Source organism: Benincasa hispida, chromosome 9, assembly GCF_009727055.1.
Source record: "Benincasa hispida cultivar B227 chromosome 9, ASM972705v1, whole genome shotgun sequence".
NCBI classification, from domain to species: Eukaryota; Viridiplantae; Streptophyta; class Magnoliopsida; order Cucurbitales; family Cucurbitaceae; genus Benincasa; species Benincasa hispida.
The window spans coordinates 74394685-74410918 of NC_052357.1; the positions used below are offsets into that span (position 1 = coordinate 74394685).

Consider the following 16234-nt stretch of genomic DNA (forward strand, 5'->3'; position numbering starts at 1 on the left):
TTTGGAACGTTCATTTTGATCTATTTAATTTCTTAAAGAGTTCGTATTGGTCAATTTTCCATTTTTATGATCCATTTAATTTTTTAAAATGTTGGTTTTGATTCATTTATTCCATTTGATTTTTTAAACCATTTTAGGAAGTTAATAAAAGCGTATTAATATAATTAAAAGATTTTTTTTAAAGAAAAAGTGAATGGTAAGGAATGCGGAATATAAATTGGGTCAAACTTTCGAGTAAAATAATTGTCCATTAGACTAATCCGGTAAAAAATAAAAAATAAAAAAAGTTAACATAATTATATAATTAGATCTATTTATTTAAATTATGTGTTAAAAAGGCCCTTAAAAGGATGGGATAAAAAATGCATTCTCTATTCTCTATTATCTCTATGAAAGAGCTCACAATCTAAGGATGGGATAAAAAAATGGGTTTTCTTAACAAAGAATTTTTAACCTCAAAACTAAGGATGAAGATTTAAAATAAACCAAGGTGCAGTCAACGATTTGGTCAATCTTTAACCGAATTTAATAAATTATTATGATTGTTTTTCCATTTCCTGGAAAATGTGCTCCAAAGCCCCTAAACACAACGGCAAATATGAACCACGGTGTTAAAATGTCATTGTTGTCATTAAACAATATTCGATGAATCTACTTGTAACTTCCCCATTGTATCTCGTTGTACCACTATTATGATCTTCCTTATTTTTCTCACCTCTTCTGTATCATATATACATAGGTCGTAATTTGAATAAAAAAGGATGAGATTTTGCTGTACATTTCTGATTTCACCACAATGAAATTCAGTAAAGGAATGCCAGCAATCAACAGTCAACAGAAAGACGCAAATGAAATCATTCACTAAGCCAGCCCTTTATTAGATCTTCAAAAGCTGGAAGGATAGTAGTAATTATTCAAAAAAAAAAAAAAAAAAAAAACAAATGAATGCAGCTAAAGAAAAAGAGTAACAATAATATATGTAATTGAAATGATTCTAAATACCAATTGTTCCACATAAGGAAGAAAAGGCAAAAGAAATAATCCAAAGTGTTACAAATTGAAAATTTGGAACTTCAAAAACCTACAAACACGGTAGCTTGCTTTCCTAATCTGACCAACAATTGGACATTTCAGCTACCACACGCCTTTAGAGTTCAGACAATAACCACCTATAGCTAACATATAAACCCGACTCCTTTTTTTCTGTTAACTCTACTGTATTGTTGTTGCGGAAAAAAGAAAAATGAACACGAAAGTAGAAGCGCAAAAGAGAAGGCGTGGAGATTCAGAGTCTCATCTCAAGATGAAATTATCTGTGCTCTTACAGTGAAAGAAAGCTAGAGTTATACCTGGTTCTTCAACTTAAGATCATAAGATTTTTTAACCATAAGACTTGTGAAAATCCCTAGGCACCAAAATTGACAGGGAGCTCTTTGGCACCACCAAAGTATAAATTAAACTGAAATGAAAAAAAGTTTAGAAACCAAACAAACCCAGTTCGCTGACTTTCTCCTTCTCAAAGGTCTCGAAATATTGATAGATAATTGTCACTGCAAGTAAAATTCCAGTTCCAGAACCGATTGCTCCCATGAAATCAGCCAACACGGTCAATGCACCAATGCACATTCCTCCGAATGCTGCAGCTGTGGGTATGTAACGGTTCAACTCTTTCTGTAAGTTAGATTCACGGTGTCCAGGCATGACCATTTGTTGTTCCTGCAAATCAAATCAAAGCATTGGCAAATCAGGAATCACTCAATCGAAAGTTCTACACCTTCGATTCTTAAACTACAGTGAGCAGACTTTTCATTTTAACACAAGTGGAATAAATATGACAAAAGCTAGAAGGATGTAATTTGATATTTCACTGAAAGAAAGCACATAGGACCAAATCATACCTTCAGCTGCTTGGCCACATCTTTGGCAGAGGAACCAGAAACTTCAATCCAAGTTTTTGAGAAGAGTGCACATGCTGATAGCATAAAAACAAGATAGAACAAAGCATGGAAGGGATTGGCTGCCATATCAGCTAAGCTGAAAGAAGAAACAGCACATATTACACAAAAAGAACACATAGATGATAGGCAATATAGAGTACATTTTTTTCTCTATATAGTTTTCTTCGGGATGGTGGGAGAGTGGGGGTCATTAGCAGGAACTAAGGATATTACCTTGATGGTGGGGTGATGTAATAAGCAAGGCCACCAACAGGGATGGATTGGCCGTTTGAATACTCAGATTCCTTCCATATACCCAGAAGATTCACCAGAAAGTTCCCACTGTACTTCCTGTACAGTAACTGCAGATACAATTCCATGCAATCAGTTAGGAGGAGGCATTGGCAAGTGAATATCAGTTTTGCATCAATGTAGAAAAATGAACTTACCTGAGAGATGAAATAAAGGTTGGAAACAAGAGCAGAGTGAAGGATAATTGGCATATTGGAGGTGTAGAAAAGCTTAATTGGGTAAGAACCCTGTTGCCCACGAGAGTTCTTTGACCTCACAGGCAAAACCACCCGAAACCCTTGGAAGTAGACAACAATTAAGAAGATCAAAACTGTAGCAAGCAGATTTGTCACATTAGGAAGATTCTGCCTATAGAATGCTTCCCGCAATGCACGAACCTTGTCTGTCCGGGTAATCAGCAGATGGAATAATGCAATGACAGCTCCTTCAAATTCAGCTCCTCTTCCACTGTTAATGGTGGTCGGACTAAATGCCTTCCAAATAATATTCTCACTGCAAAATCCAGACAATTTTGAAAAGTCCATTAATGATAGTGTGACCAAAAATATGTAAACACATAAATTTGATGAGAAAGGATGACAGAAAGGTTAGGAGAACTTACCACATGTTGGTTGCTATGAAGAGGGAAATTCCAGATCCTAAACCATATCCCTTCTGGAGAAGCTCATCCAAGCATATGACAACAATACCAGCAAAGCACAGCTGAACGATTATAAGAATAGCATTTCCCACGCCAAGTTGGCTGACGCTACCATACATTCCCGAAAGAACATAAGCAACTGCCTCACCAACGGCTATCAGGATGCCCAACAATTTTTGTGCACCATTTCTGATTGGAAAATAATTGGAAAAAGATATATACATATTAAATTAGAATACAGGTGAATGTGGAACAGAAAAGAAATCATATTATCAATATGGTATCTCGAATCTCAAAAAGGAAATATTATTGTAAAGAATCAATGCATTCACAATCAGCTAGAATAATAATAACACTAGGAAAATGAAATGCTACAAACTATAGAAAAACAATAGAAACCAAAGAAATTAACCATTGGTCAGTAAATTATAATAGATATCATCATACTAATCAACAAGAAAGGCAGCCATAGTAATTCAAGTCATCATTGTTCACCAATACGCATGACTTACAGAAAATAAACTATAGCATGTTGGCTGTGATTCTATTGTTGGCAAACAAACTTCTATGACAGATATTTATTCAAACCAAGTATTTAATGTGGGCTGTGATTCTAAAAAAAATTTATAAGTAGATTAAAAAAATGTTGGCAAACAAACTTCTATGACAACTTAGAAAAACTACTGCAGGGCACGATTGGAAATGGAACAACTACGGGGAAAAAATCTTCAATGAACGCAACAGGAGGATGCATGGTCAAAACAAGTAGTTGTAAAATTGCCAACCCATATTGAATAATATTTCCATCTACTAGCTCCAACAATCAGCAAGCACGGTAAATCGACAAATAGATCGTGAATTTATATAAGAACTTACAAGAGAGCACGGTCCTCCCGCACATTGTTGTCGACTTCAATAATCTTGGACCCAACCAGGAGTTGCATCACCATCCCAGATGTGACAATGGGGGTGATCCCAAGCTCCATGACAGTACCACGATTGGAAGCGAGGATCACACGCATCCAATAAAACGGATCTGCACCCGTGGTGGAGTGAATCCCATACAGAGGAAGCTGGCTGCATACCAAGAAGATGAAAAGGGCGATGACAGTATAAATAACCTTCTCTCTGAATGGAATTTTCCGATCGGCACTCTGCACCTCAGGGAGAAATGAAAGGAACGGCCTGACCAGATGAAGGACTCTAAACCCACCACCCATCTTCCTTCAACCAACTTATTATCAACAACACTGCATCAAAATAGAGAGAAAAAAAGGTCAATAATTGAACATTAGACATACGCATTCGATAGATCTAGAAGGCAGAGATGGACAATTCCAGATCTCAACCGATTCTTAGAACAAAATTGGGAAATTGTCCAAAATAACCTCCTTTTACTTTTCACATTTGAAAGGGCGAAAATACCCCTGCTTTAGAAAACCCTTTCATATACACTGAAACCATTCCGGCGATCCAGGTCCTCATCTCGCCCAAGATATCCCTGCTTTCACTTTGAAATTTTCCTTCCCCACGGTTATTTGCATCCTAAGCTTACTTATTTTAGAGGTATTTCACTATTTCCTTCTTTAAGTATATTGTTTCATTTTAAATTAGAGTTGGGCTAGGGTTTTAGAATGTACCTAAAATATATGAGAAATCTGGGTTGGATATTATTTTTCTTGCAATATTAAACTGATACAAACAGATACTACACTTGATCTTAGCCAAAAGGCCAAGAAAGGTATATTTTTCTTGCAATATTTGTTCCTTTTTTGTGTATGTTGTCTGTTATTGATGAATTTTTGGATACAATACATGCTATTTCGATTGAATATGTTTGAATCTCGATCGAGATTCAATAAAGTGGGGCCGAGATTGTTTGGATGCGTACCGAGATTGGATGTAAGACCATTTGAGTTTTGGGCATTTTGTATAGAATCTTGGGGTAAATGTGGCTTGAGCTCATCCCTGAGTTCTTTTATAGAATGGGACCAAAACCCTAATCTCATGGCACACTGGTGTAAATGGCCCGAGTTCTTCACTATTATGACACGATCTCAGACGAGTTTTCCACCGAGTTCTTCACCGAGATTTAAGACAGATTCCAAATTTATGTGTGTGTTTTGTTGTTGTTTTGCCTATTTGATTGTTGAGTTGAATATTTGGATTGTGGTCTGTGTGACAGATGGCATTGGTGACTAAGATTCGTACTTCTAACCATTTTCCAGTAAATCTAACTTTTTGTTCTCGTCTGGCGAAAACAGTCTCGACACTACTACAAAAACAGTGTTTCTTGACGTTTTTTTAATGTTAAGTGTCACTTTTCTTGACATTTTAAAAACCGTCAAGGAGTCCAGTGTCAATAATGTGGATGTTCTCGACTAGGAAAAATGTCAAGAAGAGTGACACTTGACAAGTTTGAAATGTAAAAAAATATTTGCATTCTTGATAAATAAAAAACATCAAGAACAGTTTCACTTGATATGTGAAACTTTTCAAGAAATACTTTACTTGATACTTCAAAAATGTCAAGAATATAGGTGTTCTTGATAAGAATAAAGTGTCAAGTACAAAACTTCTTGACAATTTCCACTTGTCAAATATATCTATATCTTGACACATTTAACTCATCAAGTATGTTTGTTAAATTTTAAAAAAATTTAATATAGATGTTTACCTACAAATTGTTCCTGTATATTGGTCCAGCAATCACATATGATGTATTATATTATGACAAATATCCATCAAACCAAATAAACAACTAAACACATTTTCAATCTTATAAACCAAAATTTCCTCCAATACCTTTGACAAAAAATAACATTCTTCAACATTGTCATTATAAAACTTTACAACTCCACAAAGGATTTTCTAAGTTAACTAGAAGAATATGGACAGACCCATATGAACATTTCTAAAAGAATATAAGGAACATAATTCTAACAGTCAGCCCAATATGAACAATTTCACAAATTCCATTTCCAAAACTTCATCAAAACTACCATCCACCCCATATTAATAATACCTTTATCCATAATTGTAAATCTAGTAAGAAAAGATGATGAGCAATGATCTAACTTAAAAAAAAAGGTGTGGGACAACGAACAAGTTTTCAATACATACAACTAGTCATTTCTAGCTTTACAATATCACAAACTTGAAGAAAGTAAGACAAATTATAACTCTTCAACTACATTTGTGCATTAAGTTATCTTAGGCATGAAATTTTTCATTCAGAAAACCAAATTAACACAGAACTAATGAAAGTAATACTAGAGCAACAAAAGCCATTGAACTGATATCAATACCTACATGTTCTAGTTTTTCAAGTGGATCAAAGTAATCTTTTAAAGAAAACTAAAATTCATTATCAATAATCAATTAATTTTTAAATAATTATAGAATCATAATTAACTCTAATTCAAAAACTAAACACACTTCAATACTTTAAGAACTTAGAAAGTGAATCCAAACATGTCCTTCATCAATCCGAACACAATGTAAGCAATAAGATGTTTAGAAATGGAGGAAGATATTGGTAGAAAGTATGTAACAAAGCAAAAAAATTTAGAAGTGGAGAAATTGTTTGTAGGCTTAATTTTCAAAAATTAAAAACTAGTTGAGGTCATACCAATTTAATTTAAGCATTTAAAAATGAGGATTTAATCTTTCGACTTTTAAAATTATAAATTTAGTTTATGGACTTAATTTTTTAAAATTTTATCAATCTCTCCAATACAACATTGAAAGTTTTAGTTGTTTTTTAAAATTCATCAAATGAGCTCATACAACATTGAAACTCTACTTGGTCACTCGATGATCTGCAAATCTATAACGGGCACTCGATGGTCTGCAAAAAGGGAAGCCAAATTGCTTTCAAATACATTCAAGAATTGTCCACAAACAAAGGAAAGCAGCAACAAGTTAAACAAAGCAAAGCGGCAACAAATTTCTTTGTTTCTTCAAATGGGTTATTTGTTTTGTTTTTATTTTATAGTTTAAAATTTGAATTGGGCACTCAATGGTCTGTAAAAAAGGAAGCCGAATTGCTTTCAAATACATTCAAGAATTGTCCACAAATAAAGCAAAGCAGCAGCAAAGTTTTTTGTTTCTTCAAATGGGTTATTTGTTTTGTTTTTATTTTATAGTTCAAAATTTGAATTGGGCACAGTCAATGGTGCGCAAAAAGGGAAGCCAAATTGCTTTCAAATACCATTCAGGGTACCATTGAGTGCCAAATTGCTTTCAAATTGTCCAGTTCAAATTGCTTTGAAATTGTTTTTATTTTTTAGTTCAAAATTTGAATTGGGCACTCAATGGTCTGCAAAAAGGGAAGCCAAATTGTTTTCAAATACATTCAAGAATTGTCCACAACAAAGCAAATCAGCAATAAATTTTCTGTTTCTTGAAATGGGTTATTTGTTTTGTTTTTTATTTCATAGTTCAAAATTTGAATTGGGCACCCAATGGCCTGCAAAAAGGGAAGCCAAATTGCTTTCAAATACATTTAAGAATTGTCTACAAACAATAGGGTGCATCGGCTAAAACTTACATCAAGTGAGGTGGCGACTTTTGGCAATTCACGATCAACCGCAAGCTTCGAAGTTGCAGGTCAAGGGGACCGGTCAATCGAACGCGAGACCTTTGCAAAGGAGAAAGAGAATCAGACTCTGATTTAGCAATTCCTCTATTCAATTTGCTCACCCTAGGAGTTGCAGATGATGTCTTGTTGGGAGTTTCAGGTGTAGAAGATCTGTTAAGAACAATCAAAATGTACTAATCAAAACCATATAGAAATAGAGCAGAAACCAAATAATCCAAACAAACCCATCTCAAATTCCCAAAGAACATTCACAGAAAGTAGAATTTTAGCAACATTTCAGCACCCGCAAGAACAATTTCAATCAGAAATCAAGCAGAAACGATGGTTCCAACAAGAAAAAGCAGCACAACCACTAATTCTCTGAAAGAAAAAGCCTAAAATTACTTCCAAGCAGATCTAACCGACCGAGGATGAGATCTTGAAGAAACCACCGTCAAATCAACAACCAAAATGTAGACACAAAGAAATCCAGAAACGACAATAGAGCAGCAGGAAAAAGGGCTCTCTTCTTCCCACGCTAAAATAATATAGCAGCAGCAAAACCAAATAATACAGAAATATTAAGAATCAGGCAAATTGGGAAAAATGACCTATGAGAAGTTTGATATTATATTTTTTACCCATCCAAGCATGGTAAATATTAGTTATACAGTTATTCTTATGCCCATTGTTAAATTCTCATTTTCAATTTCAACCACCAAATTACTAAATTAATTCACATTCTCCACCTAAATTTATTCAAAAAAATTAATTTATCTAAAAATCATTAACAAAAAAATTATTCACACCAAAAATTTCATTTACTCTTGTGTCTCTTATTAAATTCCCACCTCCAATTTCAACTACCAACCTACCAAAATAATTCACCAAAAATTATCTACATAAATTTATTCACAAAAAATTAATTTATTCAAAAACCATTAACAAAAAATTCTCCACCACCAAATTTGATTTGTTTACAATCTCACAAAAAGTTCTCTTTTACCAAATTATTCCATAACGAAATTCATTAAGTCCAAAATTTGTATTTCACAAAGTTGTAATTTTGTACACAGTATGTATTTCATTTTATTTGTATTCAATAGTTCGATAATTTCTGGAAATTTGACAAAAATAAATAACCTTTTTAGAGTTTGATTTATTCTTGCTTTGTTGATTGTTTCTTTTCTTTTTATAATGCATTGCATTTGATATTTATAATTAAAAAGAGGGAAAAAAAAAAGAGAGTAACTTTTTTAAGATATTCAGTCGGGCTTCACCGGGTACAGAATAAGTTTGATTTCCGATCGGGCTTCATCGGGTCGTCATAGGGTAGAAAGCAAATTTGAAATTACCCGGGCGGGCTTCACCAAGTACAAAATAATTGTTGGTAAGTTTGATTCCCAATCGGGTTTCACTAGATCTTCATCGGGTATGAAATTAATTAATTGACCCGATGTAACGACCTAACCTTTCGAGTACTCAGACAATGGTCGTTACTCATGATTATGCATTTACATTCAAAACATTTTGACTATTGAAGTAAAATTCATTAAAACAATTAAGACAACTTGCAAAACAATTTATAATTTTAATAAAATAACAAATAGATAAAATCCTTTGCTCGGGGCCCTTAAAAATATTTACAAAGAAAACATTTAAAATAATAAAATATTCTATCTAACTTTAAAAGCCTAATTTTAAAACTTTCAAATAACTTAAAAACAAAAAAACATAATATAAACTCAGCGGAAGCGATTTTCTTTGTCCTACATGGCACGATCACCGGTCTCTCTCGCCACTCGCCGGTTTGGTCCTGTTCTTACCTAAAAATATAAAAATATGAAAGGTTGAGTATAAAAATACACAGTAAGTAATCCAACCACCGGAGTCAGGCTATGCATTTATATCCTATAAATGCGAACATGTAAATGAGACACACATATAATAATTAATCACCATTATGTGGCTGTCTAATGAGCGAATTAACCCATCGGTCCATGGAGCTGTAAAATGGTTATGAATCTATCGATCCATGGAGTTGTAATATAGTTGTGAATTCAACAATTCACGAAGCTATCATAAAATTATGAATCGTAAGTTCACGGAGCTATCATATAGGAGCTGTCATAGGTAGTGAACTCGTCAGTTCACAAAGCTATCATATAGTTGTGAACTCGTTAGTTCACGGAGCTATCATATAGTTGTGAACTCGTCAGTTCACAGAGCTATCATATAGTTGTGGGCTCGTCAATTCACGAAGCTATCATATAAGAGCTGTCATAAAGTTGTTAACTCATCAGTTCACAGAGCTACCATATAGGAGTTGTCATAAAGTTGTGAACTCGTCAGTTCACGAAGCTATCATATAGGAGCTGTCATATTATTATGTTAGGAGGGCAACCAACACAACCATCACATGGCATCTATCTTAACGTCAAAAACTTCTCAACATAACTCATATACATATCTTAGAATCCCACGCACATAACATATCAATAAGCTCATACATTCACAAACATGTCAAATAAGATCTAGATCATGCTTATGCATTCTTGTAAAATATCTTATAAAACAAGATCATGCTCAAACTTCATAACATAATCAACACTGGACAGTCACATGATCATATATCCTCCTCGTTTCATATAGACTTAAATCCATCAAATTATCCTTTAATTTGATTGCTCGGCACAAAGGCAGTTCCAGTAGTAAGATTACTTACCTCAATATAAATGGCAATCCAACCCTTTTAGATTAAGAACTTCTTGGCGTAAATCCCAAATTAACCTTCAATATGAAAATTGCCTCATAATCAACTTTAAAATTATTGGACACGTTGCTTTTGATTCATAAGTCCTTTTGAACCTTCAATTTAAATCCAAGACAATATGGATAACATTAGTTTAGTCCAAGCTTAATGGGAGTCCACAAATCAATCTTTGATAATGTCAGCATGCTATGTCCGTTAAAACTCCAATTTCATCCTCGAATACATGAGGAATATGAGTTTAGTCCAAGATAGAACTCTAATTGGTCTCCCTTTGGAATGAGGGGTTGGTTGTATTTATAGAGGAAAAATAATCCTAATCCTAATTCATTTAGATTCCATAACTTGAAGTAGTAGATAGGTTAGATTTTCTTTTTGAATAAAACACTTTCTCTGATTAGGAGATCCATAATCTAATTAATTTGGGAATTCATATTCTAATTGAATTAGAAATTTTACAATCTAACGAAATTAGAAATTTCATAATCTAATTAATTTAACTTAAATCCAAATTTCTCCTATCAACTCAATTTAAATTAATTATCTTTTTTAATATTTAGTCAATTTAAAATCACACATTTTTCCAAGTAAATTAATCCAATTTTTCCTTAAATTGTATTAAAATTTTAATTCTTTACAAATATCTTTTAAATTAATTATCTTGCCTTCCAAATTAATTTTTTTTTTTGCTCCAATATATCCAAAATAACATCCAAATATTTCAAGATAATTTAAAGAAAATTACATGAAAATTCGGTGTGTTACATTCTTCCCACATTAAGAAACTTTCATCCTCAAAAGTTTTAAATCAAAACAAATACATTCATACTAAATCATTACCTTGACCTTTCGTCCCCAACTACCTTCGTTGAACAACAAAATATTTCTCAAATACTTTCATTTTCCTTCACCATTATCTTTTCCAAGACCAAAAAAACCAAGATGCTCTTTTCCACTTGTCTAGTAAAATATATCTGTGTCAAAACATGTGACTATTTGTAACCCTTCACAATCTACAATCCAATTCTTAAATTTAACCTTTAGGAATCTATCCTTCACGTTGATATCGCTTTTAACTCTAAATACCTTTTCTTCTTCTTGGGTCAATTAATTAAACTTGAACCTTTTCATTGCAACAAAACATAGTCCAAACCCAAGTACCCTAAAAATAATTCAATCCAACAACTCATTTTCTCCCATTTAAAGGCAACTATAATTTCAACCATCTTGGTCTTCCTTGATCAATTCATCTTACCTAGGTCTTGTAAAGAGTTCCTCATATTACCGCTTTATGCTCCTAGTCATTCTTCTTCCTTTTAGGCACGTAACATGAAAAACCAAAACACATACCTTATTCGGTCCACCAACTTCGACACCATGAAAGTGATCGTGACCTATTTATCTTCCAAAATTTCTCTTGAAACATTTTGTCTCTAATATCTAGTAATCCTTAATAGAACTAAAATCTATTATACACCTCTTTCTTATCTTATAAAGCAACTTTAGTCTCGTACCTAAGAACATGTGTCTTGTGATAAAGTTTCTTGTAGCACCACCAATTTTATTCTCTTAATGCAAAACTTATACTATACCTGAGTGGACTTCCAATTTGCCTACCTTATTTTATGGCTTAAACAAATATAACATTTTCTTTCTTTCCATGATACCAAAACAAAAATAATCATCTTACACTAACTTCTTTCAAGTTGTTTAAGCTAGCAGTAACAATTAATCAATACATAAAGCTTAGACAGAAAAGCTTCTAAACACATTTTTCATAAAACATTCATTGATAGAACATACCTGGCGAGGACGAAGGATCCGTGAATGGGCCATAAAGAGCATAAATCTTGGACTTACATCGTAAGTCAGTCTATAGAACTTAAAACATAGGCTCTGATACCAACTATAACAACCTGACCTTTCAAGTGCTCTGATAAGGGTCGTTAATCATAATTATGCATTTACATTCAAAACATTTTGACTATTGAAGTAAAATTCATTAAAACAATGGAGACAACTTGCAAAACAATTTATAATTTTAATACAATAACAAATAGATAAAATCTTTTGCTGGGGGCCCTAAAAAATATTTACAAAGAAAACATTCAAAATAATAAAATATTCTATCTAACCTTAAAAACCTAATTTCAAAACATTCAAATAACTTTTTAAAAAAAACATAACATAAATTAAGCGGAAACGATTTTCTTTGTCCCATATGGCACGACCATCGGTCCCTCTCGTCACTAGCTAGTCTGGTCCTATTCTTACCTAAAAACCTAAAAATATAAAAATATGAAAGGTTGGGTATAAAAATAACCCCACCACTGAGGCCAGGCTATGCATTTATATCCTATAAATACGAACATGTAAGTGAGACGCACATATAATAATTAATCACCATTAGGTGGCCATCTAGTGAGCAGTTTAACCCGTCCTAACATGGAGCTGTAACGTGGTTATGAACCTGTTGATCCACGAAGCTGTAATATAGTTGTGAATTCATCAATTCATGGAGCTACCATAAAGTTGTGAAATCGTAAGTTTACAGAGCTATCATATAGGAGCTATCATAAGTTGTGAACTCGTCAGTTCACGGAGCTATCATATAGGAGCTGCTATATTATTATGTTAGGAGGGCAACCAACACTATCATCATGTGGCATCTATCCCAATGTCAAAAACTTCTCAACATAACTCATATACATATCTTAGAACCCCACGCACATTGAACATATCAATAAGCTCATATGTTCACAAATATGTCAAATAAGATCTAGATCATGCTTATGTAGTCGTCTAAAATATCTTATAAAACAAGATCATGCTCAAACTTCATAACATAATGAAAACTAGAAAATCACATGATTATATATCCTCCCCGTTTCATATAGACTTAGATCCATCAAATTATCCTTTAATTTTATTGCCCGGTACAAAGGCAACTCCAATAGTAAGATTACTTACCTCAATATAAACGAAGCAATCCAACCCTCTTAGATTAAGAACTTCTTGATGTAAATCCCAAATTAACCTTCAATATGAAAATTGCCTCATAATCGACCTTAAATTTATTGGACAAGTTGCTTTTGATTCAAAGATCCCTTCAGACCTTCATTTTAAATCTAAGACAATATGGGTAACATGAGTTTAGTCCAAGCTTAATGGGAGTCCACAATCTTTTCAAGAAAAAATCACAAACACTTACCAAAATCTCCAAAATCAACCTTTGTTAATGAGACGTTTCATGCCCGAATACAGAGGAATATGAGTTCAGTCCAAGATAGAACTCTAATTGGTCTCCCTTTGGAATGAAGTGAATGGTTTGGAATGAGGGGTTGGTTGTATTTATAGAGGAAAAATAATCCTAATCCTAAACTATTGGGGATTCCATAACTTGAAGTAGTAGATGGATTAGATTTCCTTTTTGAATAAGACACTTTCTCTAATTAGGAGATCCATAATCTAATTAATTTGGGAATTCATATTCTAATTGAATTAGAAATTTCACAATCTAACGAAATTAGAAATTTCATAGTCTAATTAATTTAACTTAAATCCAAATTTCTCCTATCAACTCAATTTAAATTAATTATCTTCTTTAATTTGAATTCAAACTACAAAATTAGTAAGAATAAAATTTAAAACCATAATTTCCCCTTTTTCCTTCTTAATTTCAAATTTCTTTTAATTTTCAGAATCTCAATTCTTTTCATTTTTTTATTTTCAAATCATTATCTAAAAGAATCCTTCCGAATCTTTATCCAAAATACTCCAAAAGTTCCAAATCTCTTATCAAATCTTTTTCAAATCTTTTTCCTTTTCTTTATTTTCAAATCTTTATCCAATAATTTCAAATCTCCTATTAAATTAATCTTAAACCAATTAACTTCTCCAAATAACTTCATTTGGGTACCAAAACCAAAATTAAAGAAACATACAATCCAATAATTGAGATAAATTAAATAATTTAAAATCACACTTTTTCGCACGTAAATTAATCTAATTTTATCTTAAATTAAATTAAAATTTCAATTCTTTATAAATATCTTTTAAATTAATTATATTTCCTTCCAAATTAAATTTTTTTTGCCCCAATATATCCAAAATAATGCCCAACTATTTCAAGATAATTTAAAGAAAATTCGGGGTGTTACACTCGGTCTTCCCATGTACAGGATAAGAACCGGGTTGGGACTGGTTCGAGGCCTGGTAGAGTTAACCCTTACCCAGTCGAGCGTACAAAAAACTAAGCATTTTGTTTTTTGGCCTGATGTTGTACTCAGCCAGGTGGACGACCGGGCCAATTTTTTTTTAAGTTTCTTTTTTTATTTTCTTTTTCTTTAACTATATTACATCAATATATTTTTGTTATAAATTGTAGGAAAATACATTTTGTTTGTATTTGTTTCGGTGGCGTTTGGAATGAAAGGGAAAAGGATTACGATGGAGGAGAGTTGCGGGGGTGTGACATTGAGGTCGGCACGACCTACAATGAATTCATGACCGAAGTTTATAGGAAAAGTGGTATAATGTCAAATGAGTATAATTTTGTTATAAGATGTATACTTCAATTGAGATCTAAAGCCCCTGCATTTGTAATTCGGAATGATGAAGATCTACACACATTCCTCATCTAAGGAGAGGTCTTAGTAATACCTCTTTACGTATCAACACTTCCAAAATGTTCAAGTAATCAAGGATTTCATCCAAAAAATTCACATATTCGATGAACTGAAGAAATTCCTTTAACATCTAGGCCAGTACATTGCAAGACGAAGTCGAATAGTTCATTTTCCCCCCACATATTTTAACTCATCACTTACTTCGTCTCCTAGTAATTTGGCAACTCATAATTTAGGGGATGATGTAGACCAAGGTCGATATTTCAATGATTGGTCTTGGAGGGAGAAAGATGATGGAGAGGAACCCAAGATTAATACCCATCATACACTGCATGGAAAAGAACAAACAATCAAAGACTATAGAGGCTCGTCACATGCAATGGGTCGTGACTTGCCACATCCATCTAGTAGCATAATCGTCATGCCAGGTCAGTCTTATTCTTCTAAAGATGTCAATTTGGTGACATATTTATATCTAAGAAGGATTTAAAGATGCGGTTATCTATGTTAACAAGTAGAGGTAACTTTCAGTTTAGTGTGAAGAAGTTGAACACGACACTATATAAAGTTATATGCTTAGTTGGAGAATACAAATGGAGACTTTGAGCCGTTAAATTAAAAAATTGTGAAATATTTAAGATCTCTGAGTATGACAATGTCCACACATGTAAAAATGAAATATTGACTAATGATCATAGACAAGCTTCTAGTTGGGTTCTCGGACATTTAATTTCGTCGAAGTTTGAAGACGTTGGTCGTTCATATAGACCGAAGGACATTGTGAAGGATATAAAACAAGAGTCTGGCGTGAGTTTAAGTTATGACAAGGCATGGAGGGCAAGGGAAGAAGCGTTAGTGCTTGTTTTGGGTTCATCAGAGGAATCCTACAAGAAGTTACCTAAATTTGGTGAAGTCTTACAAATTGAAAATCCTAGTTCAATAATTAAATATGATATGCAGGAAGATAAATATTTCAAGCACGTCTTCATGGATCTTGGTGCTTCCATTAGAGGGTTTCTGAACTGTATTCACCCTATTTTAATTGTGGATGGAACACATTTAAGGGGGTAGGTACTGTGGTAAACTTCTGCTTGTGACTGGGGTTGATGGAAATAATCAAATATATCTGATCGCGTTTGGTATATCTGGTAGAGAAACTGATGAATCTTGGGTGTGGTTTTTTTAGCAACTAAGATGTGCAATTGGGCAAGTTCGTGATTTGGTTATCGTATTAGATAGACACCCAAGCATAAAAAAGGCAATTATCACAGTCTTCCCAGAAGCATTTCATGGTATCTACATCCATCACTTGAAAGCTAATTTATTAACTAATTTTGAGAATAAAGATATTTTGGATATTTTTGA

The 16234-nt window shown here is 33.1% G+C and overlaps 1 protein-coding gene and 1 pseudogene across 4 annotated transcripts; both read right to left on the bottom strand.

The window, feature by feature from the left end:
• Positions 1 to 1038: 1038 nt before the first annotated feature.
• Positions 1039 to 8056, bottom strand: LOC120085873 (protein transport protein Sec61 subunit alpha-like). 4 transcript variants are annotated; one of them, XM_039042116.1, is made up of 8 exons: positions 7898 to 8056; positions 7442 to 7642; positions 3766 to 4139; positions 2851 to 3078; positions 2387 to 2741; positions 2172 to 2299; positions 1899 to 2034; positions 1039 to 1716 (listed from the first exon to the last, which is right to left on the bottom strand). In XM_039042116.1, the coding sequence occupies exons 3-8, from the start codon at positions 4107 to 4109 to the stop codon at positions 1477 to 1479; spliced, it is 1431 nt and encodes a 476-aa protein (XP_038898044.1). In that variant the 5' UTR covers positions 4110 to 4139; positions 7442 to 7642; positions 7898 to 8056; the 3' UTR covers positions 1039 to 1476. The 4 variants fall into 4 exon arrangements, with proteins under 4 accessions (XP_038898044.1, XP_038898045.1, XP_038898048.1 ...); XM_039042117.1 differs by having other exon boundaries at positions 7877 to 8029; XM_039042120.1 differs by having other exon boundaries at positions 7894 to 8017.
• On the bottom strand, positions 4512 to 4634 carry LOC120087411 (annotated as a pseudogene).
• Positions 8057 to 16234: the final 8178 nt, after the last annotated feature.